The 26,183-nt window shown below is 33.6% G+C and overlaps 2 protein-coding genes across 3 annotated transcripts; one reads left to right on the top strand and one right to left on the bottom strand.

Annotated features, from left to right (window-relative positions):
* Positions 1-6,024: 6,024 nt before the first annotated feature.
* On the top strand, positions 6,025-6,986 carry LOC114179372 (uncharacterized). The gene is made up of 2 exons (XM_028065697.2): positions 6,025-6,284; positions 6,369-6,986. The coding sequence occupies exons 1-2, from the start codon at positions 6,073-6,075 to the stop codon at positions 6,781-6,783; spliced, it is 627 nt and encodes a 208-aa protein (XP_027921498.1). The 5' UTR covers positions 6,025-6,072; the 3' UTR covers positions 6,784-6,986.
* A 932-nt stretch (positions 6,987-7,918) lies between these two features.
* SEX1 (Pyruvate phosphate dikinase, PEP/pyruvate binding domain-containing protein) lies at positions 7,919-23,946 on the bottom strand. 2 transcript variants are annotated; one of them, XM_028065821.1, is made up of 34 exons: positions 23,790-23,946; positions 23,377-23,641; positions 22,599-22,640; positions 22,388-22,497; positions 22,173-22,251; positions 21,959-22,050; positions 21,691-21,844; positions 20,223-20,444; positions 19,764-20,102; positions 19,568-19,675; positions 19,350-19,448; positions 19,129-19,263; positions 18,933-19,021; positions 17,491-17,625; positions 17,084-17,246; positions 16,902-16,991; positions 16,639-16,824; positions 15,732-15,794; positions 15,580-15,642; positions 15,431-15,490; positions 15,129-15,281; positions 14,931-15,014; positions 14,000-14,176; positions 13,816-13,922; positions 13,474-13,687; positions 12,349-12,452; positions 12,060-12,198; positions 11,840-11,965; positions 11,143-11,253; positions 10,394-10,492; positions 9,571-9,744; positions 9,362-9,454; positions 9,072-9,187; positions 7,919-8,467 (listed from the first exon to the last, which is right to left on the bottom strand). In XM_028065821.1, exons 2-34 carry the CDS (start codon positions 23,611-23,613, stop codon positions 8,263-8,265), a joined length of 4,368 nt encoding a protein of 1,455 aa, XP_027921622.1. In that variant the 5' UTR covers positions 23,614-23,641; positions 23,790-23,946; the 3' UTR covers positions 7,919-8,262. The 2 variants fall into 2 exon arrangements, with proteins under 2 accessions (XP_027921622.1, XP_027921623.1); XM_028065822.2 differs by having other exon boundaries at positions 23,377-23,633; positions 23,790-23,932.
* Positions 23,947-26,183: the final 2,237 nt, after the last annotated feature.

Below are 26,183 nucleotides of genomic sequence, written 5' to 3'. Positions count from 1 at the left end.
TGTAAAACAACAGAAGAAAGTCCACTCTTTTCAAAATAAGTAGCAAATTCTTTCTTCAAATACTGAAAAAAGAATAAGAATGTGAAGAGATATTAATTATTAGAAAGGAATGGAAATTTAAAATAATATTAAAAATTCAAAACTAACCAGGTGGCATGCTTGACAGTAGTATGTGGATAATTCAACAGTAAAATGGATTAAGTTCGACATAGAGAGAGGACGACGTATGGCAACATTGTTAAGGAACTTGGTCTTAATTCCTATGTCTGCAGAATGTTTAGAGACGTGGATTACGAAAGATGAATTTCCCAAGTATTTTAACACAAGCAACTTGTCAGACTGATCTCCATAGAAAGATCTTAGTTGGTTCCAGCCTTGAGTAATCATTGGAGTGTGAATATCCATGTTGTAAATAACATGGTGAACATTACTTTGGTAATCCACAACGGTCCATTTAGCACCAAGGTCCTTCCAATAGCGTATGATGAAGACTCGGTCGACGTGTCCACAGTCCTTAAAAGATTAGCAAGTTAAGAATAAAGAAATAAATAAATTTAAATAACAAAGATAAATGAGTTTGAATCAAAAAATATACTTGGTCTTTCAAAAACATAGAAATGAATCTGCCAACCATGTCTAAAGAAAGTATGGATTGTGGTGTGGGCATGGGTTCCATTGAAGCAGAATAGGTTGGTGATGAAGTAAAATTGTAAGAGAATAAAATGGTTAACAGTAGAAAAATCAGATGTCTGACTTTGAATTGGTAAACACAGGGAATATATATATAAAAACAATAGGAGAAGTCATAGTTGTTGGAAGTATTCGTACATACTGAAAAGTCTTAAGTGGTAAAAGTACAGGTTAATAAATACGAATTCAAAAATTATACGTTAAATAAAAAAAAATTATGAAACGTCGTAAAAGTATAAGAAGAATTATTTAATGTAATTTTGTAATGTTGATTTTTTTGAGGATGGTGTATATTTAATATTGGAATATAATAAAGTTTAATAATTATAACGTGTGGCAGATGATGGATCAGTTTATTCATCATTATCTCGAGTAGTGCGAAATTTAATGCGTTTGAATACTGATTGACAGGTTGATTTGAAGATTTATAAAAGCAATATTTGAAGGGGTTGGAATACAAAACATTTTTAAAACGAAAAGCTTTTGATGGAGTAAAGGGTGATTTGAAAAATGTGAAAAACTCTTTGAAAAATGTGCAAATGAAAACGAAAATTGGGTAAAAATTTGTAGATTTGGTGATAGAATGAATTATTAAAAAAAAACCATTAACGAATAAAAATGAAAGAGTTTAAGAAAGAAAAATAAAGAAGATGAAGGGTTTGCTTGTAAAAGGTGAAAAAATACAGAAAAATTGGTCAAGAAAAAGGTAGATTTTCATACAAATTACTTACCAGTTGAAATTGGTGAAGACTACTGCATTACTTTGAAATGTTGATTTTAAGCCTGTATCCAAAAGAAAAATATAAGAAACAGTTTGATCAAAGTAGATAAACGCCAAAAATAGTTAGATTAACTATTTTTAGTGAAGAACTTTGCCAAAATATAGTGTAAGTTGGTAACAATAAAGAGATCTGCTGATTAAATGCTTTATTAAAAAAAACCATGAACGAAAAAAAAAATGACAAAGAGATTTGAAGGTAGAAAAGTAAAGAAGATGAACGATCTCAAAAGTGAAAAAATACAGATAAACAACAGTTAGATCTACATAAACACAAAAAAAAGTTAGATAAAAAGTTTATTTCAAACCTGATGTTAAATCTGCGGCAGTGAACCATATTAGAAATGTAGCAAACCTAGAAAATACAATGATGCAATAAAATTGTTAGATATAACAAAATAAAAGAAGAATGAGTTGTTCGCTGGAGAAAGGTAGAAATAACAACGAAATCTGGGTAATAAAACCATATGTCGCAGTGAGCCATATTAGTCCTGTACAAAGAAACGCATGAAAAAGATAGATCAGACAAAATATAAGAAGAAAAAAAGATGTTCGGTTAAGAAAAATCAAAATAAAAACGATATCTGGGTTAAAACTCTAAAAAAACTATTGAAAAAGATAAATATCACAAAAAAAAAAAGAAGAAATAAGTTGTTCGGTTGAGAAAACTGAAAATAAAATCGACTTCTGGTTTAAAACCTGTAAAAAAACGCATGAAAAAGTTAGATCTAACAAAATATAAGAAGAAAATTAGATGTTCGGTTGAGAAAAATAAAAAAAAATTACTTCTGGGTTTAAATGTCTAAAAAAATGATTGAAAAAGATAGATCTCACAAAAAAATAAGAAGAAATGAGTGTTTCGGTTGAGAAAACTCTAAATAAAATCGACTTCTGGGTTTAAACCTGTAAAAAAAAGCATAAAAAAGTTAGATCTGACAAAATATAAGAAGAAAATTAGATGTTCGGTTGAGAAAAATCAAATAAAAACGACTTCTGGGTTTAAACGTCTAAAAAAACGATTGAAAAAGATAGATCTCACAAAAAAATGAGAAGAAATGAGTGTTTCGGTTGAGAAAACTCTAAATAAAATCGACTTTTGGGTTTAAACCTGTAAAAAAAAGCATGAAAAAGTTAGATCTGACAAAATATAACCAGAAAATGAGTTGTTGGCTTAAGAAAACTCAAAACAAAAAATACTTCTCCGTTTAAACCTGTAAAAACACGCATGAAAAAGTTAGATCTGACAAAATATAAGCAGAAAATGAGTTGTTGGCTTAAGAAAACTCAAAACAAAAAATACTTCTCCATTTAAACCTATAAAAACACGCATGAAAAAGTTAGATCTGACAAAATATAAGCAGAAAATGAGTTGTTGGCTTAAGAAAACTCAAAACAAAAAATACTTCTTCGTTTAAACCTGTAAAAAAAAGCATGAAGAAGTTAGATCTGACAAAATATAAGCAGAAAATGAGTTGTTGGCTTAAGAAAACTCAAAACAAAAAATATTTCTCCGTTTAAACTTGTAAAAAAAGGGATGAAGAAGTTAGATCTGACAAAATATAAGCAGAAAATGAGTTGTTGGCTTAAGAAAACTCAAAACAAAAAATACTTGTGCGTTTAAACCTGTAAAAAAAGGGATGAAAAAGTTAGATATCACGCTTGGCTTGACCTTAGTTCTGCTCACGCAAGTATGTTTTAATCCCTACCGCCTTTTTCTAGTATAGTTTTCATGGTCACAGTTGGAAGCCCTGTAGTAACTCATTTTTGTCCGCTGTTCCAGTTTGCGAGTCTGGTTCTAGAGCTGCTGTTTGGTTCAGTGTCGAAGTCCCGTACGAGCCCATTTCCAGGTAGGGAAGCTATGGCTTACTCCTATATTCCTTTTTCCATGTTGTTTGGTTGTTATTTCGAGGTCCTGTGGTTGATGTGATGATATGTTAACTGTGAATGTATGAGTGTGTTGTTTTGGACTGGTGTGGGTGACTATTGCAGGAAAATAGTGGCGAGACCTGATAATCTCGCCCAAGCGAACCAGTCTCGCCTAGGCGAGATGGACAGGGACTCGCCCAAACCCTTTTTACGCGAAAGGTCGCTTAGGCGACCAGCTCAGTTTTTGAGCGAGCGAGCAACTCACCCAAGCAAGAGGGGTCTCGCCTAAGCGAGATCCCGCGTTAGCTCCTGCTTCCTTTTTTCAAGCCCTTGCCTAGGCGAATGGGGCTCGCCTAAGCAAGAGCCTCTCGCCTGAGCGAGACCCTTCAGTCTGAGCGAAGAGCTGGACGAGACAGTGTGATTGAGTGGTTGTTTTTGAAATTCTGAAATGGTTTATGCTTGCTTGGATGTTGATTATTGTGTTAAATGCATAAGACAAATAAATATGCATGAGTGATGTGATTCATGAATTGTAAATGATGGTTTTGGGCGTGAACCTTCGCATGTGAAATGAATGAGGTGGTTGGTACTAAATTGACACGACATTGGCATGAGATGGAATTTCACTATGTTGGTTGAGAATGATGAGCTGGTATGGATTTACTGGAAAAAAATGAAAGAGATGGATTATGAAGAACTAGTATGCGATATGCATGTATAATCTGTATAATGAATCTTTCTTGATTGGTTGAGCATGTTTAGTCCGTGTCAGCGCATAATTCCTTGGAGTCTCTAGGTGAGACTTTCAGGGTCGCGCTTCAGTGGTCGGGACGTAATTCCATGGCCCCTGTTAGTGGGTGTCTATGGTGGTGCCTCATCTGTATAACTAGGTAAGGATTCAAGGTAAGGTTGCATCCTGACACTCTAAGGAGTCAGTTAGTCTCACCTAGAGCGAACTGACTCCTGTGATGAGGGTAGCAGGAGGCCTAAAATTCATTAAGGGCTAACCTTGTGGTGAGGGAAATTGATTCATTATAACACTTGTAACACATAGCTCGGGGGTGAGCAGAGGTATCCACCACAAGTGCAAGCATCCGCTGAATCTGACCAGGTTATATGTATCCGAATGAGTCGAGTCGTGTCTTAGTGTATTGTCTGAGAAGTCATAACATGCTTGGTTGATATATGTATACGGTATGGTGAATATATTTTGATTGTATGGATGAAATATTTTGTGCTCTAGCTTACCCTACTTTCATTGTTGTGTGTTCTACTGTGTGGTACTCTTTTTTGCGATGATCATCAACTTGTTGGTGTGAGCAGATGCGAGGAACACCTGTGGGCAACAGGGAGGTGGTGATTCCGCTGCATAGTCCGCGTGGACTGGTTTCTCATTTCTTTACAAGTTTCTTTAGGGTTATGGCCCATGTATTTGTTCATCCTTAGATTTATATACTTTTGGTTAAACTCTGTATCCAGTTTTCTTTTGGGCATCGTGGTATGCCTTGAGTTGTAAGGAGTTGAGTTTCAAACTCCCGGACTGCGCTAGTTTGTTATCTTTATGTGACGCTACCTTTAATTTCGCTTATTAAATTAAATGGAGTGTTACATAACTAAAATATTTTATTAAGAAAATAAATCCCTTAGAGTATGTTATTTGTCACTTGGAACAACATCACTATTTCTTAAAAATTTAATCTTTGTTGAAAGTGAAATATGGATGTTTAAATTTGCTCGTTTTAAGTGTTTGTCAATATTCACTTAGAGCATGCCAATCAAAACGAATTCACCTTTACGTGGGATTGCTTAAACTGAAAATATTGTTACGTATGATTGAATAAAGCACCTATGTTCTTAAGTTAAGTGAGGAGACAAAATTTTACTTACGCAAAGTATGGAACTTGATGTACTTGAATGACTTATTACCTTTGTGATTAATTTAGTCCCATATTTTAGGGATAAATATTTCTTCTATCACGAAAAATGAATTTGAAGATATAGTTTTTTGAGATATACCGAGTCACAAATCTCCATTAAAAGTAATTTTTCTTTCAATAGTGAGAGAAAAAAAAATAAGGGTTAAATATGTTTTTGGTCCCTTAACTTTAAGTGAATTTTGGAATTAGTCCATTTTGAAACTTTGGACCAATTTAGTCCTTCATCTCTCGGAATATGTGGATTTAGTCCTTTTAATCAAATTTTGTTAGGTTTATTTGATGTTTCGTACGCATTTTAGGATTGTATTTGAGTTGTTTATACTGTTTGACACATTTTTTCTTCAATGTTAAGTCAAATACTATTGTGAAACGCGTTTGAAATGTCAAATAAACTTAACAAAATTTGATTAAAAGGACTAAATTCACGTATTTCAAAAGATGGAGGACTAAATTGGTTCAAAGTTTCAAAATAGACTAATTCCAAAATTCACTGAAAGTTAAGGGACCAAAAACATATTTAACCCAAAAAATAATTGCTACAAATAAATTTATGAAAAAAATTATTTGTTTATTTTTAAAAATATTTGTAGAAAAATATTTAAATAAAGAGTAACATGTATAATTTGACATGGAAATCTGCTGAGATTACGCAAAAAAGTAAAAGAGAAAGTGAATAAAATAGGTAGTGATTAATGAGGAAAACCCCACCTCACTCCTGCTTCCACTCCTTTTCTGTGTGCTGTGTGCTGCTTCTGTCTCTTTAAAATGGGCACGTAATTTGGAAAGAGAAGACAGGCAGTGATGGAAACAGCAGTGATGCACTTTGTTTACTATTTGTTGATATCAATTTGTTGGTGCAGTGGCAACATGGGGCAGGCTATTGAATTACCTAACTACACACCCATACTCTCTCGGTCAGATTTTCAGATTAGACTCTACAATGAATCCACATGGGTATCAGCCCGTGTTTCTGGAACTTCCTTCGACCAGTCCTACAAAATTGGATTTCAAAGGTTTTATCTTTTATTTCCCTTTTCAAAAGTGCTGATAATGATGTTCTGATGGTTGTTAATAAGTGAGTGTTAATGATGCACCAGGCTATACCAGTATATCCATGGCGCGAATTCCAATTCTTCAAAAATTGCATTTACTGCTCCAGCCTTAACGAGTGTGCCGTCTTCATCGTCACCCTCTGGGAATGCCTATATTGTAAGAATATTCATATCAACTCGTTTTCATGGGAAACCTCCGTTGCCCAATCCTGAACTCAAGCTGCGGATAGAGAAGTGGAAAAGTCAGTGCATAGCAGTTAGGAAGTTCGGTGGGTATGCGAATGATGATGATATTAACAAAGAAATCGAAGCTCTTCTAACTACCCTAAACAACCAATCCATAACAATACAAGATACCGACTCCTATATCATTGCCAACTACAATGCTTCCTCTCATAATACTACTCAACGCTTGAATGAAGTGTGGATAAATGTGTCGGGAATTGGGACCCAGTGCTGACTGAGTGTTGTTTTTCGTTTAAGTGCAGTATCTTGTTTTTGTGTCATTGTGCTTCAAATGGCTTGTGTCAATGATATCATGTGTGAAATGTCTTGTTTCGGCGTTTGAGGAGGGTTTAATGTAAATAAAACTAAATTATAAAACATTTGATGGTTTACTTAATATATAAAAATAGTTCCTATTGAATGGTTTAGGATACGAATTATTTCTTACTAATTCAATTCTTTGAATGGGATTATTCTGTATCACTTGTATTTTGAACGGTTGAGGTTTTATTTTGTCCAATTCACCTTTTACAACAAATTAGCGTAAAAAGTTATGGCATAAGATCGAAATGAAAAATCTATTGCCAAAACAATGTCAACTCATAACGGGTAAAGATGTTTGTTTTATATGAGATAGTGTTGGAAGGAGAAACATTTTCATTCAGCTAATCAAACATCCGCACAATGCGCTTATAATTAAAAAATATAGATATTATCAAGGTTAGGTTGTGAGGTTTTAACAGAAGTTTTTGAAAGACAAAATAGTGCTAACGAGTTTTGGAAAATATCTCGAAATTCAATAATCTTTGATTGAAGAAACAATTACAGACTATGAACATGGGTGTGGCAACGAGTCAATCCATAAAGATATTGATAACTTCAAATGATGTTGACTAAGTTGTTTTCTTTTTTCATTGTCAAGTGCTTATGCCAGTAGCAACAGACAATGAGATGGAGATACTGGTATACACAAAAACCTGTGAACCAACATCTCTTAGCCGATGAAGTGAAAATAATTATTGTTTCATTTGGTTGTAATAGCTTTAGGTTACACAGTATGCGATTTAGCAATTATAATCTTTACAGAATCAGAATATGAAAATAACTTCAAAAGCATGATCATAAAAGAATCAAGAGATATAAAAGAGGATAGAAGTGGAAGAGACAGAAAAATAGAGAAGGTGAAGAAAAAATAAGATGTCCTGAAAGCCAACCTTCTGGTTGTCCCTAAAAGTGTAAGTCATTTCTTTTTTGAGATCGTCCTCGAAACTCCATATAGAGTGCTCGCAACAAATACAGTGAAACAGTCAAACTATCAAATACTATAGCAAGCTAATGATTTTAACTAATGCAGAATATAAAAAAGGTACTTCGAATATAAATGTGGAAATATTATTAACCTGATCCCGGTCCATACACCTCAAGTAAAAACACAAACTTGATTAAGAAGTAGCTTTAGATATAATCTATGGTGAGGAAAAAGAAAGCCATTTAAATTTTTCTTAATTTACATTATTCTATGTTTATACACTTATAAATTATTCCTTAAAATTTAATATATCACATGTATTAAATCTATAAAGCCAATTTTTGTAGTCCGCAGGTTTAAATGTTGAACAGGCAGATGTTGGCACGGGCACGTTTGAAACGCCATATTGCACGGGGATGAAGAAAGTGGAGGTAGGTGGGTTTAGAAGATATGGATGGTAGAAGTCTACATTTGTGGTCTGGTCTGGACAACATAGAGTTTTCCATCCTTGATGACACCTTCAATGTCCTGAGGAGACCCATACAACCCTTCAATTTCATTTCCTGCACGGGCAATGCTTGACAAGATTGACTGCCGAAAGTTTCCATCAAGGATCAGTTGGTCTGATGAGTAATCAAGCACCACCTTCTCCTCTTCATCCATTGGCACACTGTTCAGGAAGGAAATTCAGTAAACCGGTGTCAGAAAGCATGAAATGGAATTGGAAAATAATTACTTGAAACAGTTCACAGGACCACTCTAATCTCCCAAATATCAATGCACGTACTATTTTCTTATATCCTAAGGGTTACCATTATTTATGAAAACAGAAAGACCCGAAAATGAGATACATTTACCAGTGTAGCCAATTATACTCTCTTATCCATCATACACATACCATTTTGCTAAGCCAGGCAAGTTATGCAAAGCTAGACAAATTCCATGTTCAATTCAAAATGACTTGTGTACATTGGATATAATTCTTGCCGCAATTTCATATTACAAGGGGAAAACAGTTAAAATGATTGGCATCGCGTTAAGATAATAAAACATGCAGATACAATTCAATGCCATCATTTCATTAGCTATGAACTTGTTTCATAGAATAAAATAAAAAGGTAAATAAATTTATTGTAAAAGTTCAATTTTTTTTATCAGGAAAAAGATTAATTTAACTGATAAGGAAGGGTAATTCGATCTACTTTCTCATAAAAGTTAATTCTAACAAAGTTTCTATGGAAGATGATCATCGATGAAGAGTTGTCAAAGTTCACCTGTCATAAAGACCTGCACCAGCATAACCTTCTAGGTCTTCACCATTGGAATCAGATCGAAAAATAATTGACCGTCTTATAAATAGGCCGACAGGTTTGCTAGGATAGCCCAAGATCTAAGGAAGCCCAAAAAATTAGAAAAATAATGAAAAATTCCAAAAGCATATGCCGTACTGGTAAAGATAATTCATATATGATGTTCTTATATTTGACATAATCGATAAAAGAATGATAACTAGGGCATTAACCATACAAAATACTACAAAAACAAAACGATCTTGCAGAAGTACCTGAGGAGAGTTCAAATCACTCTTTTTGCAGATAAAACTCAAAGCACGACCAGGATAAGCTCCAACCAGTGTTTCTCCAAGTCCCTTTACCACCTATATCAGAAGAGTACCACAGTTAAAATAGCTTCTTTCCCATATCGATTCAATAGTGAATATGTTTACTTAAATGGGCGGAAGAATAGGGGAAAACATGACATCATTAAACATACCTCAGCATATATCTCTGACGAATCCCCAGAGGACGGATTAGTCGTGTGGATGACAAAAGCATAATCAGCATTTACCACTTCCTGAACAAGGACAGCCATGGAAAGATACTCGTGGTCCAATTTCACTTTTCGTGTGCTGAAGTATGCCCTTTCATTCCACTTGGAGCCCCAAACCTTTTTAATGAATCAAACAAATAAATAATATTGGTTCATGACCACTAAAATATACACAAGTATTAAGGTTTTTACACTAAAATTCGAAATAGATCTAAACTACATATCTAACATATATATGTAGGAATATATTTATTTTGACTGTACATTGCAAGCATGTCCAGGTGCAACAACTTGGGAGATTTTAAAAAATAAAGGACGAACAAGGAAAATCGGTGGATAGTAGATTGTGAATGAATTCGCTTGAGAAAAGGAAACCAAAGATACAAATTTAAATTAACTTAAACTTCAAGCTTTTAACCCACACAATACATCATATTAAGAATTTCTATATCTTGAATATCCAAGAGCCGATAAATTCATAATTGAGAAAAACAAATCATGAGAAAATAACATTAAATGATTAAAGGGAAAAGCATAGAACATATGATTTCCAGAAGGCATCATTTGCAGAGTATGTGATACTAAAATGAAGAATAGAGAACTTAAATATTGGTCTCTAATAACATCTCCTGAAAAATATTTCAAATTTGTGTTGACCTTAGTGAAAATGGGTAGTGGGCAGTGGCAAAATACACAAGAAACAAAAAATTCTCTTGCATAAGATATATCAAACCCAGTTCATTCAAACAAGGAGAGAAGTGTTAACCTTTTTTATAGCCTTCCAAGCTTGTTCCCATCGCTGTTCACCTTCATCACCCGGCCAAGGCATTCCAGAACTCTTCATTTTAGTTTTCAACTCCTCAACCTGAATATAGTTAATGTATAAATTCATTGGCTTCTTCGATAAGACTCCACATCATTTACATGGAATAATTTAAAAACTGCAGGGTAGCCGAAGAACTTTAGACTAATATCAACTTTTGGTATTCCACCAAGAATAAAAGTAATATGTCGAGCATGAGACAAAAACTACTACTTCTTAAAAGAATAAATGAGTGATTTGCAAGAAATATTTGGAAGGGGTGGAAGGGGTATATGGGGTGTCATAACAGAAAAGTTTAGACTCATGTTCATTAGAATGATTGTTGGAATCCCAATTCAAGTCGAGCTATTAGAGAAGCATAATTTAAAACTTAAATAAGCAGTTTTCTTCAACCAGTCAAGTACATAATAAATAGGGACTGATAATTGTACAGTTTGACATACAAGAAATACCAAAAAGTTACACTAGATTACACGGAAACCCTCTGTAATATTAACATACTAACATATCATATAACCATCAAGACCAAACCTTGTCCTGTTAAGTGGTGTTAGTTACATAAATCAAATCATCCCACTAGTCTCTATATTCAGAGTAGTGGCCTTTCAATATTAAACGCAACAATAAGAATCAAGATAAATAAATGTTTATTGTATCATGTTAAAGTTAAGCCGGTACTAAAAGAAAAATACCAACTGGGGTGGTGCATTCAACTGTAAAACTGTTTCGCGAATCTCCTTGAGAACACTGAAGTCCCCCTCAATTAGCTCCTTTTTCAAAATATTGATCCTGTCAGCCACTGCCTGTTGATTAACATGCAGTCCAAGATTTCATTAGACTACAGGAAAGGCTGGCATAAAGTAAATGAAAAATGAGATAAGCTATAGATGTCAACCATGCAGTTAAACAATCTTTGAGATTTAATCCTATGGGGACTACTATGCTTTAGTATAAGACTTTGCCTCTGCCATAACCTCAATTTTACTCCTAGGTTATAAACAACCACTAACTGCAACATGAAGTGGGGGAAATCCATTTTTTAAAGGGTAGAGCATTTGAAATGTATTCAGGTTCAGTTATTATAAATTGTTATGAAAATTCAATTTAGCACCTTAAAAGTTCACATTCAAATATATACACCCATTAAGATTTAAGAGTTACCAACCTTCTCGTATACAAATTGAAAACTACAACGGATCAAATACAATAGTTTAGCAATTCAAAAAGCCAAAATCAGAAGCCAATGTGTGTATTCCAAACCCCAATTCAAATTATAAAAAAATCACACTAGTTGATATACATGGAAAATCCACGATAACCACAAAAAAGGAGATGCAGACGTTCATTAAGCAACCTGAAAAATATGGACAAAAATATAATATATAGAACCTGATTTGATTTATCAGAAAGAACATGTTCAAAAACTCCAAATGGTATGGCAACTGAGGTAGGAATTCCAATCCAAGAAGCTACTTTCCCCTTTAAATAAGCGATATTACGAGATTTAGCTCCAACCTGGGAACATAACTTTGAGCAAGTTATTCTGGAGGAAACATGTATAAGAAAAATGCATATGTATACCGACACGTAGTTCATTTCGAAAGCTAACCATTTCACCAGTGAATTCTTCGGATGAGACAGCATATCTACCACTAAAATTCTTTCTCGCCAGAGATATGGGTGACACTGAACCAACATCTTTCAGGTGAGTTGATTTGTCATCAGTAAACTCCCCCTCCTTGACCTGACTGTATGAAATGCCACAAAATGAAAAATTGTATAAGAAAGAAGTAAAACACAGCAATTAAGGTTGAGCAGTAGGAGGTGAAGTGAATATTTTAACAGGAAGGCATTTAAACATCTTTAGGACTTTAATCCAAAGCAGAAACAATGTTTACCTATAAACTACATCAGCAGATGTAGGCTTTAAGCGCAAAAGCTTTCCTTTATGTTCTTGGAGGTTAGCAAGGATATTGGGATCAAAGCATGTAGCAAAACAAACCTGGAAAACTCAAAACTTCAGCATTTGACAGCCATTGCATTTCAAAATCTTCTCAGCAATAAATAGCGTATCATAGGCATGGTAATATGATATAATAACAACAATACCCTTATCCCACGTGATGAAATTGAATACATGGCTCACAACTGTTGTGTTTGGTTAGAAAACCACAAGATAAATATGATAACTAATTTTTTTATTTTTTGTCTTGGATTAATAGACATTGCACTCTATAACAGGTTAGCTGATGAAGCGTGTCAAGTCTTTTAATCAAATCTTCATAATTGGTTAAGTCTAAATTTGCAATTTATATCAATCCTGGTAGAAACCCAACCTACACGAGAAAAGATGGATAAAATTACTGAAATAAGAAAGGATTTGTAAACTCTCTTTCACAACCCAGATGCTAAGACTTCAATATCGAAGGCAATCTCTGCCCAAGCCTACAGCCAAAAACTGTTAAAACATTCAGATTCCCTGATTCTACCCCTCCTTACTAGGTTTAATAACTGGGTCTCACAATGTGTGTGAATATCCTCGTTAGCCTAGTAAGGAGTAACTGACTCCCAACAACGTGAATACAAATTCCAGCACTTTCCCTATCAGCAAGTTCTCCTGGTCATTTACATTTTGACCTTTTATGTGTAAACCTTCCAAATCATGGGCTTTTGATCCAACTGTCCTTGAATTTCCCAGAAAAACCTTTTGTTTACATTATTAACACTAACAATATCACCGACTTTGAATGATTGGATGCTGAATTTAATGAGAATCAAATTTAGAATCATCTGAGAACGAAGGTGAATAGTTTTCAATAAAAATACTGTTGTTGGAGTATGCTAATTTACCTAGGGAGCATGCACTCAAATGTCATCATAGTTAAAGAGTGACTGTGCGCTATTTGAATATAGATACCACTGATTTAGTGTCAAACTGAAGATGAAACACACAGGTCTATCATTTAATAACAGCATCCTTAAATATAACCAAAATAGTCTGGCTATCCAAAGTAAGATGATACCTTGCTGTTTCTTGCTCGAACAGAAACATGAGATAGGACATCAGGCATATCAGGTGTCAGGACAGCAACTGTACCATCTGGAATTTCTTCTTCTCCTTTTACACTCTTGGCTATCAAAATTGTTGGTCGCTCGTATGTTTTGTTTTGAACAGCAAGCAACTCATCTACAACCTCAACATATCCAACAGTTTCAATTGGGCTAATAACTTGCCAGCTGTTTGAGAAAATTATAATTAGATTAGAAGGTTATAATTATCTCAAAACCAGAATGATGGTGTATGGTCTAGCCTGTTGACTATATTATATTGAAGATGACATCAGAAACAAGCATGATCAATTCACCTTCCAAGATTAGCTGTCTTTCGGAGCACAGGATCCAGTCGATTTAGAAGAGTAGATAAAGAGGCAGCAGATCCAGCACGGATAATTTCTTCAGTAAATATTTCCACCTGCAGCAGGAGATATTCTAGATACAAACAAAGGCAAAACAGAAAGATAGAGAACAAAACAATCAAAAAATACATACAGCCCATTGGTCCACGCCAAGCAGTGATCCAAGGTATTCTGCCGATGGTTGCAGAATTTCCTGGTATAATTGAGCCTTGTTTGTGAGTGCAAGGCGGGTTCTGTCAAGGACTGATTTAGCGTACAATGCCCAATGAGTGTCATTACTCTTGCACATGCTTAAGGCAAGATCCCATCCCTTCAAAATAAAACAAAGAAATACTAATGGATATTTTCCTTTGTCTGATTAAATATAGACCAAGAATATCTGAAGACCCAAGACACTATGTAGCACCATTACTGGAACAGCATCAGTGGTTTTCTTGCATTGTTAGTTATGATCCTTTATACTCAGCTTTAAGAAGCTTAAGTTAACACAAAGCAAATTCAATCCTCAAATTAATGAGGAATGAATATTTAAAAACGAATGTTGATGAAAGAAATTCCCACATTGTGTGACCACATTACTGTCAATTATAATCCATGAGAACAGTGGAATTGACCATGATAAAAAATAATAATTGCACAATTAACAACTGAAAGAGCGAGTTTGGGAAAAAATAATTTTAAAGATTTCAGTTCTTTATGGGGTAAAAAAAGATTGCAATTTCAACTATATGTTATTTTAAGGATAGCAGCTGACATTTGTAAGAAAATCCAAAAGAAGCTGATTTTATGAATATGATAAATTGTAACATGATTGTTTTTCAACAATGTTTTTCCCTTTCAGCTTCATATACATATTCTTTTTCTCATATCCAAATGGAATAAATTATCTTAAAGCCAGTTTTCAGCAAACTTAGATAAATACAAATGATTTTTGCTGTAATCAATTATACATATAATTGATTTTTGAAATAACATACCACATCTACAGGCTTTATAAGCCTGAGTCTGAGTTTTGAAATAACCCAACTAGTGAGTACGAAACAAAAAGGGACAAATCACTATACCTTCAAACAGTAGATAAGATCTTCATTGTCATCCGATGAAAGGGCAAGATTTTCAAGAACCAAGATGATGAAGTACATTATTTTCTGCAAAGTCCACACACCAGTGTATAACAGAATTTGATTTAAAATATGTATCAACACAACAAAATTCAGCAAGCAACATTTAAAAACAGTTACACCCCAAAAACAGGGAATTACCTCAGGTGCAGCATTGTTTAATTCCTCATAACCCCTTTCCACTGCTGTTCTCACGGTAGAATCAAGAGCAACATCCAAAAATATAAGATCTTTCAGACGACTTTGGGATTTACTGAGTGATGGTTGGAGTTCCAGACGAGCCTCAAGCAATCCCTATTGAATAGAAACAAACATATATTAATAGGACTGACGCTTTGTATTTCACACCACATCAAATCAATATCAACTTCACGTTATTCATTAATTAAATATTCTCACTTTTTCCTCTTCTCATACATAAATTATATAATTTCAATATATACCTCAAGAAGTGGTTCAACATTCTTATCTTCAACGTGCTCCATGACAAACTCTAGTAATCCCTGCTTGTGGTAGATCAAATAAATATTTTTATATTTCAGAAGACATAACATCATCAGAAACTGATTTATAAAGAATTAATAAACATTACTTGAAAACCAGCAGGCAAACCCGGCACTGGATTTATCTGCACTCCAACCATGAAGCCCTGACCCTGAGAAACAATTAAGTGTAAATTAATTGCATGAAAATCTCAAGATATAAGAAAAGGATGAGCAACAGAGATCTTATCTGTCTTGTTACCTCAGATTTGTAGCCCATACAATTTGCAATAGCAGATTCAAGATCCGCACCTGAATGAACTGCCTGCATATAATGTAATCAAACCAAAATCATCATATGACAAAATATAATCCACAAGGTAAGCCCAATATGTCAAGGGTACTATGCTATGGTGGGAAATACAGCAATGGACAATTTTCTAAGACCACTAAAGAGGTAACTAAAGGTGGAACAAATCTTCAAATCAGTAGCAGTATTAGATTAATACAGAGGTAGAAGCCTAATGAACCTTGCCCTCCACTTCTGAAGAACCTTTTGCAGCTTATCATTGGCAAGAACAAACAAACCTTATCTGGAAAAAATGAACTCCACTTCTGATAGGCAAGGGAAAAAGGAGGGGGTCTTGAAAGTATATATAGGAAGAAAAATAAAAGCAGTAGCAGTTAACTGGTTAACAGTTAGCTGTTATTTGACATGAGATGAAGACTTTTTGTAGAATTCTATATATTGTCATGTCAAGGAGAGCTATGGGAGTCTTTTTGAAATGATGTTTGTGACAAGGAGAACCCTATGAGAAAGGAAAGTAGTTTTCCTTTGTAAGCTTTGGTTTTTACAAGGTAAAGTGAATAATATGCAGTACAAGACTTTATCTTTTTGCTTCTTTTTCTGTCTTGTCCTTTCATCACTGTTTCTAGGTTCCTAACAACTTCATTTACTTATGCTATCATGCACACACAGATATAGCAACTATTCTATCACGATCACTCCTAATTTATATGCGCAACCATATTAGCACGACAATAAGAATTTATTACGAAAAGAATTGAATAGAAGCCAAGAGCATTTTCAACTAATAACATTCACTAACTGAAAAAAAACAAATCAGAAAAAAATAACACATAATTAAGAACGCATATATAAATACAACCTTCAAAGTCCTCATGTAGTTTCCCAGATCACGCAGAAGACCTTCCTTCTGATCTCTCCTAAAATTTGGCTCAGAATGAATGGCTCGATCATAGCTCAGAAGCCGTTCTTTAGTTATTCCGTTGTCATTCAATGTTTTCCAGTAAACACCAATATCAAAGTCACTATTTATATAATCAATTAGTGCCTGGAGAAAACCAAAACAATAAAGGTAAGGAAGATAAGGGCAAACCATAAGGAATTACAAAGAGAACAACTAATTACCTGACAGATCACAACATCATCAGGGCTAGTATTATTGTGTAACTTCTGGTGCCATTCCTCCATCATTCCACCTTTGCAATCATTATTTCTCTGTAATAGAAATTTTTCATAAGATTAATCCATATGCAGACAAGAGGGAAATATGCAGATGCTATAGAAAAGCAAATAAAAAACAAATGTACCTGAATAACAAGGATTTCATCCCGAATCCTTTGTCCAACATCTCCTTCACCTCCACGACCAACAGTAGACAAGATCATCCTTACAATTTCTCTATACTGTGGATAACTTGTATAAACATCCTGGAGCAAGTCCGTAAGCCTGTCCTGTGCTTTACTTATCTCACTGTTCCAATCAGTAACCAATGCTTACTAGAAGAAGACGATCAAGCATATAAACAGGACAGACATAATCATAAACTATATAGCAAATAAATAAGACTGTTACAAAAGAAAGACAATAAACAAGCAAAATCTAAAGCAGAAAGTTAATTGTGATTCATAATCTTAGTTTCCCAGAATGGTTAATATTATTCATTATCCAGAGAAGTGCACAAACCAAGTGAGAAACATTTCATAAGGAAATCTACCGTGGTTTCACATTGTAATTTTTGTTCCATATGAGCTGCCTTGTAGCCATGAATCTCATCCACACCAAAATTCCCGCAAGACCCAGTCGACCAGCACTTTTGGCTTCATCTATCAAGTCCGATGCAATGTTAAATCTGAACGGGGTAAAAGGATGAGTGAGCATCTCAGAACCAATAGAACAAAGTAACATCCTAATAAATATTCTGTATTTGTTCAGTCAAATGCATCAAGGTTTGTTTTAAAAAAGGGAAATTAAAAACGGAAGATTCCAAGCTTTTACACACACTATTCAACACATCCATATTATTAAGTGAAATTTATGTGTCTTGCTATTCAGTGGAACTTACACGAGTTTCACCTACTAGTAAGTGGTCAGGTAATAAAGGTGCCAATAAGTTGAACATACAAAATAAACGAACAAGCAAAAACTAAATATTAGTCCGAGAATATAAAAAAGTACACATCAGGACAATTTATCATATCACAATTAACAACTTTTTTTTCTACGTATCTATGACACCACAAAAGATGCATTCAGGGACAAGACTGTCAATCATTCACCAATACTTCCATGTAACAAAATGGTAACGTAGTCCCTTCTGACATTCATACCTTTGATATTGGCTAACTGATCTTTTACAACGCACACATATCAAAAGTTGATGACATTAATTTGGAGCTGCACTTTGAAATTGAAATCTATGACACTATATTTTTAGAAAATAACCCACATTCAAAAGCCTTATGTGAAGGTGGTGATGAGATTAACCAAATATATAGTCTTTTTACTCACAAAATATATTATTTCTTCTGAACGCTGTCAGAAAATAGGTTACCTACTTATCCATTAAAATTTCATTGCATATAAATGGTATCAAATTAAAAATTATATAACCGAAATTATGTTGCAAAGGTTTTGGTTATACATATCTCTCACCTATACAGTCATATAAATCAAATTAAAGTACCCAGTCAACCACATCCAATCCAATAAAATTAAGTTATTTCACTTAAACCTCTTTTCTTCTTCCTTTCATAGTTTGATAGATGTCTATCACTTCCAACATAGCAATTCTATAGTATTAATATTGTTCACAACAGGACAGATCTAAAAGATTAATCCCTAATGGACATAAAAAATAACATAAAATGCATAAATAGTATTTTCAAGAACCCAATAACTCAACGAAACCTTTGGTATTAGATGCTCTAACACAAAAACATAGTATATCGCATTGGTACTGGTGAAGAAGCTCAAATTGCCGTTAAGAATACAACTATCAGTGGAGGACCCTTGGCCAGTCTATAAGCTACATGTTTTTGCTACAATAGTAACAGAAAATAAGGTTTGCTATAATCCTGTACAAATCCTATTTCTAGTTTCAAGTGACAGATAACAATAATTCAATAAAGTAGTAAAAGTTTTTAAGGGATTTCTGACCGATGCATGAAGGACTTTTGTGCCTCACTTTCCATTTCTGCTATTTTATCCAACAAGAACTTGGCTGTACCTTTGCCATCACCAATATCCTTTTAATGGAAAAAAATATATATATTGTTGATCATGATAACATGGTGACATAGGCCAACATAATTGGAGAAAGAAGAAATACAAACACAATTTCAGGAAGTGTAACCTTTTGTATATGCTTTTTTCCAGCAAATTCAATATAAAAATTTGATCCATTGTTCTTTATCCATTTTCCTTCAGATAAAATGACAAATGGTATTCCTTTAAAAGTATCATCAACTTCGATATCCAAGGACTGGACCTGAAAATTAAATTGATGTTATTAAACTTAGATTAAAATCCAAAGGTCTAAAGACTTAAAATACTTAGGAATGATATTGTAGACACCTCAAAGGAAGGATGAGACAAAGAACCAGCTCTGAAAGGTGTTTCAGCAGCCTCAGTCAGAGCAACAGATCCAGTGGGCAGAGCATTTCCAGGTGGTAGCTAAGATTGCCAATGAGTTTATTGTAAATAAAATGCCTTAAAAAATATGATGAAACAAACAACACAATTTTAACACCCAGGAGAACATTAATCTGGTATATAGTACAATAAACACTCACCAACCACTCATTAGATGTTCTAGATAAGGCCCAGTGAAGTGTAAGAGGTTTCTTTGAGTCTGTAGCCAGGTGAACCTTAATCTTACCAGCATCTTTGGTAACGAGGACCTTTTAAAGATAGGAAAGACTATCAAAATCAGATGGTCAATAAAAGACCCACCAGCTCAAAATATCAATTTGGCAAAAATTATCTCACCAAAAGATCATTATCATCAAGCTTGTATATTGTCTTGTTCAAAACAGGACCACTTTCATATTCTTCCCTTGCCTCGGCATATTGTTCAATTAGTCTCAAGGTCTTTGGAACATCTTTAAATTGTTCAACTATATTTTCATCAACAATTCGGTTGATAATCTGCCTCAAATCTCTTTTTTTCCTTTGTATTCTTTCAGCGCGGAAGTATTTTTTTGTTTTCAACTGCTTGGCAACTTTAGTTTGTATTTCTCCTTTGGTAATCTTCTTTCGTATCTCATCCAAAGAAGCACCCTTCTCAAGCTCTGCTGACAACTCTTTTCTTGCTTCCTCAAATTCCATCTGGCAATTAAGCAGCGAGTGCCAAAAGGTTCTCTTAGATAAAATGAATTATAATTTGACAACCTAGGTAATTAATATTCAACAGAAAAGTAGAAATTGGAGAGGATGTCACAAAGTTACAAGTTGTTGTTCCTGAGAGTAGTTAGGCTTTCCAGCTTTTTCCCAACGAATATAAGCTTGAATCTGTACAAGTTCATCAGGGATAGTCTTTGTTTCAGAAACAGAAGGCTCCTTCACTTCAGCAGCTTTAGTATTCTTAGTTAACCTTGCACGAAGATCTTGTACAGAAGTACCCCTAGATACTTCCTCCAATAGTTCTTGCCGAGCTGCTTCATATTCCGCCTAACATAATTGAGGAGAAAATTATATACTAATCATGTATGTGAAGGAAAAATGCAATAGTCCTGACGAGAGCAGTAAAATATAACAGACTAATGTTGAATTCCAGCAAAAGTAGAAGGCTGTCACTAAATCCATTTTCCATATAATGTTAGATTATCCAAAAATGAACTATACAGAACAAATTGCGATCATAAACTTACAAGCCAAAAGGAAGGAATCATATTTATCATTCTTTTTACAAAAATAGAAGAATCAAATCCAGTAAAAGTAACCCCTACCTACCTCCTCCACTTCCTCTTTACTTTTCGATTCTGGAAGTTTCAGGTAGAGAATTCTTTTTCAAGAGAATAATTTAAGGAGCATGTAAAGCAGTGCTTTTTATAACAGCAATGAACAATCAAATAATAACAAATTTGCATAGAAGATCTAACTCCCAGAGCCTGTTGTACAAGGGACATTTCCTTTTAACTTTCCCCCATATAACCCCCATTTTATGGCAGAATAACAACCACTAACAAAATGTTCAACATGACCTAAGTCCTAACAACTGGCTAATCATTACAAAATCAAATGATGAATATAATCAACAATATTTTAACATAATTATCAGTCTATTTAGAGCGGTTAACATGTTGTAAAGCATGGATATCCAAAGAATAATTTTAAAAGTAATAAAAAATATAACATATCTTGTAAGCAAAAGTGTTCTTCCAAGAGATACTCTATAGTGTAGTGAGATGCCTATCCAACAGGCACAAGAAAATAATCTTAGCTATATATCATGTTAGAGAAGAAAGAGATGATGCGTTTGGTAGTTTATTCTCAATCACAAGTGAAAGAATGCTCTTTCATCTGAATAATATTTCATGGAAGCTAAAGACAAAAACCAGAGAGTGGGTCGTAGTAACCCAATGTGATAGAATCAACTTAAATAAGGATTAGGAGTGGGAATGTCAATAAACCTGGACAATACATGAGCATAGAATTTATACGAGATTGCAAAGACTAATCTTTTCCAGAGATTGTTATGGAAGGCATAACCAAGAACGTTTACCATGGATACATTCAGAAGAATATTCTTCGAATGAAAAGCAGAAAATTGATATAACAAAATTGGAGAGCAAAACAAACTAAAGGGAGAACTAGGAAATTATAAAAAAGAATCAGCTGAAAGGAACAAAGTAGGCATCAAACTTCAAAAACTTGCAGCTAAATGTAAGACATGAAAGACCATTTCATTACTGACCTTCTCTTGCTCTGGAGTGTACATCTGCTTACCCTTTCGTTCCCACCTAAGATATGCTTGAATCTGTACAAGGTCTTCAGGAACTGAAACTTCTTGAGATAGCTTATTTTTTACTGGTAACTTGATGTGAAAGTTCTCACCATTATTTTTAAACCTACGTTTAGAAAAAAATAGAAAAAAAAAAAAAGCAAAAATAACTATGTCTAAGTTTACCGTGAAACTATTATTCAACAATGGCGATAAAAAAACAAGGCTATGAGAAGCACACCACTTATTTTTAGCCTCATCAAGTATGAGGAACTCAATGGATTGTGCCGCAGGGTCGTAAATTTCTATTTTAAGGAAGGATTCCGAGTCAGCCTAAAGCAACAAAAAAAATTAGTCAAACGGATATGCAAATCTATATTTAAAGATGTCAAGTCAGTTTATCAACATTCCGATAAAACTTTCTTTTAATGTTGCAGTTAATGTTGAAAACTTACTTTCATGAAAGGAGTTCTAAGAGCTTTGTTCTTGTAAACTTTAGTTCCTTCCGGGCGACGAGAAGGAAGTACCCACTTCCTGAACATAAAATAAAAAAACGGGGGGAAACAAATCTCCTTCAAATTACAAGATATATTAAAGACTATTATTAACTAACCCAAACACCTAAAATGCTTGAGGAATATCAAAATAACTTAACTAGTACAGAACATACCCTGGCTGATCACACACAACTCCCCAATGTAAAAGCAGAGAGCTACTACTGTATGAAACTTTAATTTCTACTTGTGTTGCAGCTCCTGGTTGTGAAGAACTAACACTAACCTGCTCCATTGAATACCACCATCATTGACTAATAATGTCTTATTACAATCTCATATTTACCATCCATGAACACAATTAAATATTATGGGCCACATGAATACCTGCAAGTCAATATTTCCATCAAGGTTGAACCTCCCAGAAAGCTGTTCAATGGCCAAAAAGGCAGTCAACACAACACTCAAATTCCAGTTAATAAAAACAGACAAGAAAAGGAACACATTGAATATTATTGATTAAATTTTATACGCTCACAAAAACGCGTAATGTTGATTTGTGCCCAAATTAATAGTTACATCCTAAGCTACTGTCTTATGTCATGTTCATGTATGAGCATTCAATCCAATGCCTCAAGAAAATGAACGCAGTTTCTTAACGCTCTGCTTGAGACATTATCAAGAGCGAACATATTTCAGCATTTCCATTAAAGTTACTGTTTCTTTATGATTACATTTTTTACAAAGCTTCATTCAAGATTACCTAGCAGACGTCCAGCAATTTTTTTCTCAGCACCATTAAATAATTTAAATAATAATAATAATAATAATAATAAAATAAATAAAAGGAAAGACTCCAGGAGTTACTCTTCCCCCATCAAACTTTAAGCTTTCTTAATTTAACATTTAACCGCTAATTTAACAAAATGAATCCTTCCTTTTTTTTTTCATTCTTAATATAATCTCGATCCTTAAATAAATGAAGAGGGTAAAGATTTTATAATAATTAGTTTTCCCTTCACTAATACTAATCATAATAATAATAATAATAATAATAATAATAATAATAATAATAATAATAATAATAATAATAATAAATGATGATAATATAATAATAATGATCAGACTGAAACGACGTAATGATATTATGGTGATTGGAGCATACCTCAGAAGCCGGATTCGTGGTTAACACAGCGCGTGGAATAGCGTCGACGTGGCGGTGCTTTCCCATGGCTAATTTGCATTTCCTCACATACAGCCTGTTCCCGCGAAAATTTGTACGAAACGCGAGATTCTTCTTTCCTTTGTTCACACTGACCGGGAAGGAACTTACCTTACTTTGATGCTCAGCAACCGTTTGCGTTTGACAAAGCACCGTTTGGTGGAAGATACTTTGGCTCATCTTCACGGATCTACTCCTTACTATTCCTCTAGACAAATAAGGAAAACATTAACATGCGTCCATCATTCAAATTCACAATGAGCAAAAGTTGCGATACCAGAACCTATGAATAAATAAGAACGAGAAGGAGAAGAGGCAAATTTGGAAGAAAACAGAGAAAGAAAAAGAAAAGAAACCTTCGTCTTCCTCAATCGGTGGAAGGTGTGAGAGTGGCTTCGTCTGAGACTTCGAGAAGAGTGTGAGATTGGAATCACGTAAAATTAGAAAGAAAATCTTCACTGTGATGAGAGAGAGCTTGGAAGTGTGTGTATGGTATCGGTTGGTTCACTTGGAACGCTGAGAGAAGTAATATCAAGGGAATGGACACGTGGCAAGGTGGTATTGGTCAAAGATGGGGCTGGAGAAGTTGTCACGTGCTTCATCGCATGATGGCACAGTGTTTGTGAGACGAACCCGTGGGGCCCGTGAGAGCTGATACTTTCTTCTTTATGATATTCATAACCGCTTTCTTCCTTATTTGCCCCTGCTTTTGAATTTAATTTCAACAGTACCATGATTCTGTCCTATGAATGAGAACAAAATCAACGTGAATCACACGGTTATAATTGTCCGCATCAGATTTCGGGAAATCTTGGAGAGGAATTCCAAATTAAGTAAGCCACTTGTTTGTTCAAGAAATGAATTTGTGTAACTTTATTGTGATTTTACTATTATTGAAGTTACTTCAAAATATTAGTTCCCATTGGTTTATTCAGCGACAATTTTTTAGATATTTAATGTTCGCACAATTGGCACCCATGTATTCATCACGCAAGAAGTGCGCAAGTTAGATTTTTCTTTTTTTCTGTCTAATCAATTAAATTCATTTTAGAAACTAAAAATTATCTTATATGCAGTATATTGATTTGTGTCTTGAATTTCCCATACCTAAGCCAATTTTTAATATAGACTTAAATAGTATTAATTTAAATTTTTATATTCATTTTCGGATCCTTATTCATATTTACTCAGTAAAAAAGTGAGTATATAGTTTTTTCCAAGTTGTGCATCTCATCTTTCATTGTGTTCAGGTAGAACCATTAATATCCTTTCACATCTGTATATATTTTGCCTCTATATATCAAAACAAAGAAATGATTCTACTGTGTTAAGTACTAGAAACTAAATTAGCTTTGGGTTTATTGTTGAGATTAAAAATGCAGATGTAGGAGTTCCTTGGTAAGATTGATTTTGCATTTGGTTTTTGTGAACATGATAAATAGGGAATTAGCATGAAACACATGCACACGTGTTAGGAAGTTCATTTAAAGCATAGGATAACATTGTAGGAAAAAATAAAATTATGGAATCATTAAGTGACAAAAAATAAATAAATGGAAAATGGAAAATCATTTATAATTATTGTATGTCAAAACTTTTGGGAAGATAAAATAAGAAAATCACCGATGACTAGTTTTAGGTCAACTTTAGGTCTTGTTCAAAACATATCCTTTTTGAAGAATTTTTTCTTGCTTTACCATCTTTGTTTAAGCAATTTTAAGTTAAGGAATTACTAAAATTATAATTTTACATAAAGTTATAATTTTTTTACAATATTATAATATTTTATAAGATTGTATAAAATATTATATAGTAATTTTAATTGTGAAAAATAATTTGAATATGTGAGATCCAAGTTATCTGAAGGGCAACCATTTTGAAAGTTCGTCTTAGATTGAGGTCCAAAGTTAACAATTGGAAGGGGTAAGCACTAGGAGAAGGCAAAAGCAAAAATTGAAACATATATCGTCGCATTTCTGAAGCAGACAGCGGACAAAGTAAGGGGAAAATGGGTGATGTTTGTTTCTTTCTACCTCTGCATGCACTTCTCACCCCATATATGTGGTGGATCCAGATTAGTGTTTCTTGTTTGTTTTCAAAGGGGAAGATGTTAGAATGCTATGGTCTTCAAAAACTTCAGTTTCTCTGCATTTGATTATAATTCTGATTTATTAGAAAGTTCTTTTTACATAAATGACATCGACATTCACCTTTTAATTGATATAAAATTTTAAAAAAAAATAATACTGATGTAAATGAACACTTTTACAACTCGTCATAGAATCTATAAATATAAAAAGTATTAACATGGGAAATAAATTAATAATTTAAGATTAAATATATTTTTTGTCCCTTGATTTTCAGTGAATTTTGAAATTAATTTATTTTAAAATTTTGAATTAATTTAGTTTTTTATTTTTCAAATTAGTTCTTTTAGTCAAATTTGGTTAAATTTACCTGATATTTCAAGGATCTATAACTATATATAAAGAGGATTCCCTCTTTTGTGTCCACATTTTATAATTCCAACTTTACTTTTACGATGTAATTATTGTTAAATTTTTTAAAATTAATGTTACTTTTACAAATTTTTATAAAACTATTTATTTATCTCCTTCTTCTTCTTTTTTTCTTCATCAACAATTATTTTCTCATATTTTCTCCATACATTTATTTTTGATAAATATAACATTATAATATAATTAACTACTAATATAATATCATGCATATTCAAAAAATGTGTACACACA

Source organism: Vigna unguiculata, chromosome 3, assembly GCF_037176805.1.
Source record: "Vigna unguiculata cultivar grain cowpea cultivar isolate G323 ecotype 2 chromosome 3, ASM3717680v1, whole genome shotgun sequence".
Lineage (NCBI taxonomy): Eukaryota > Viridiplantae > Streptophyta > Magnoliopsida > Fabales > Fabaceae > Vigna > Vigna unguiculata.
Note: the sequence above shows the minus strand (reverse complement) of the source record. Positions and strands in the feature narration are given on the sequence as shown.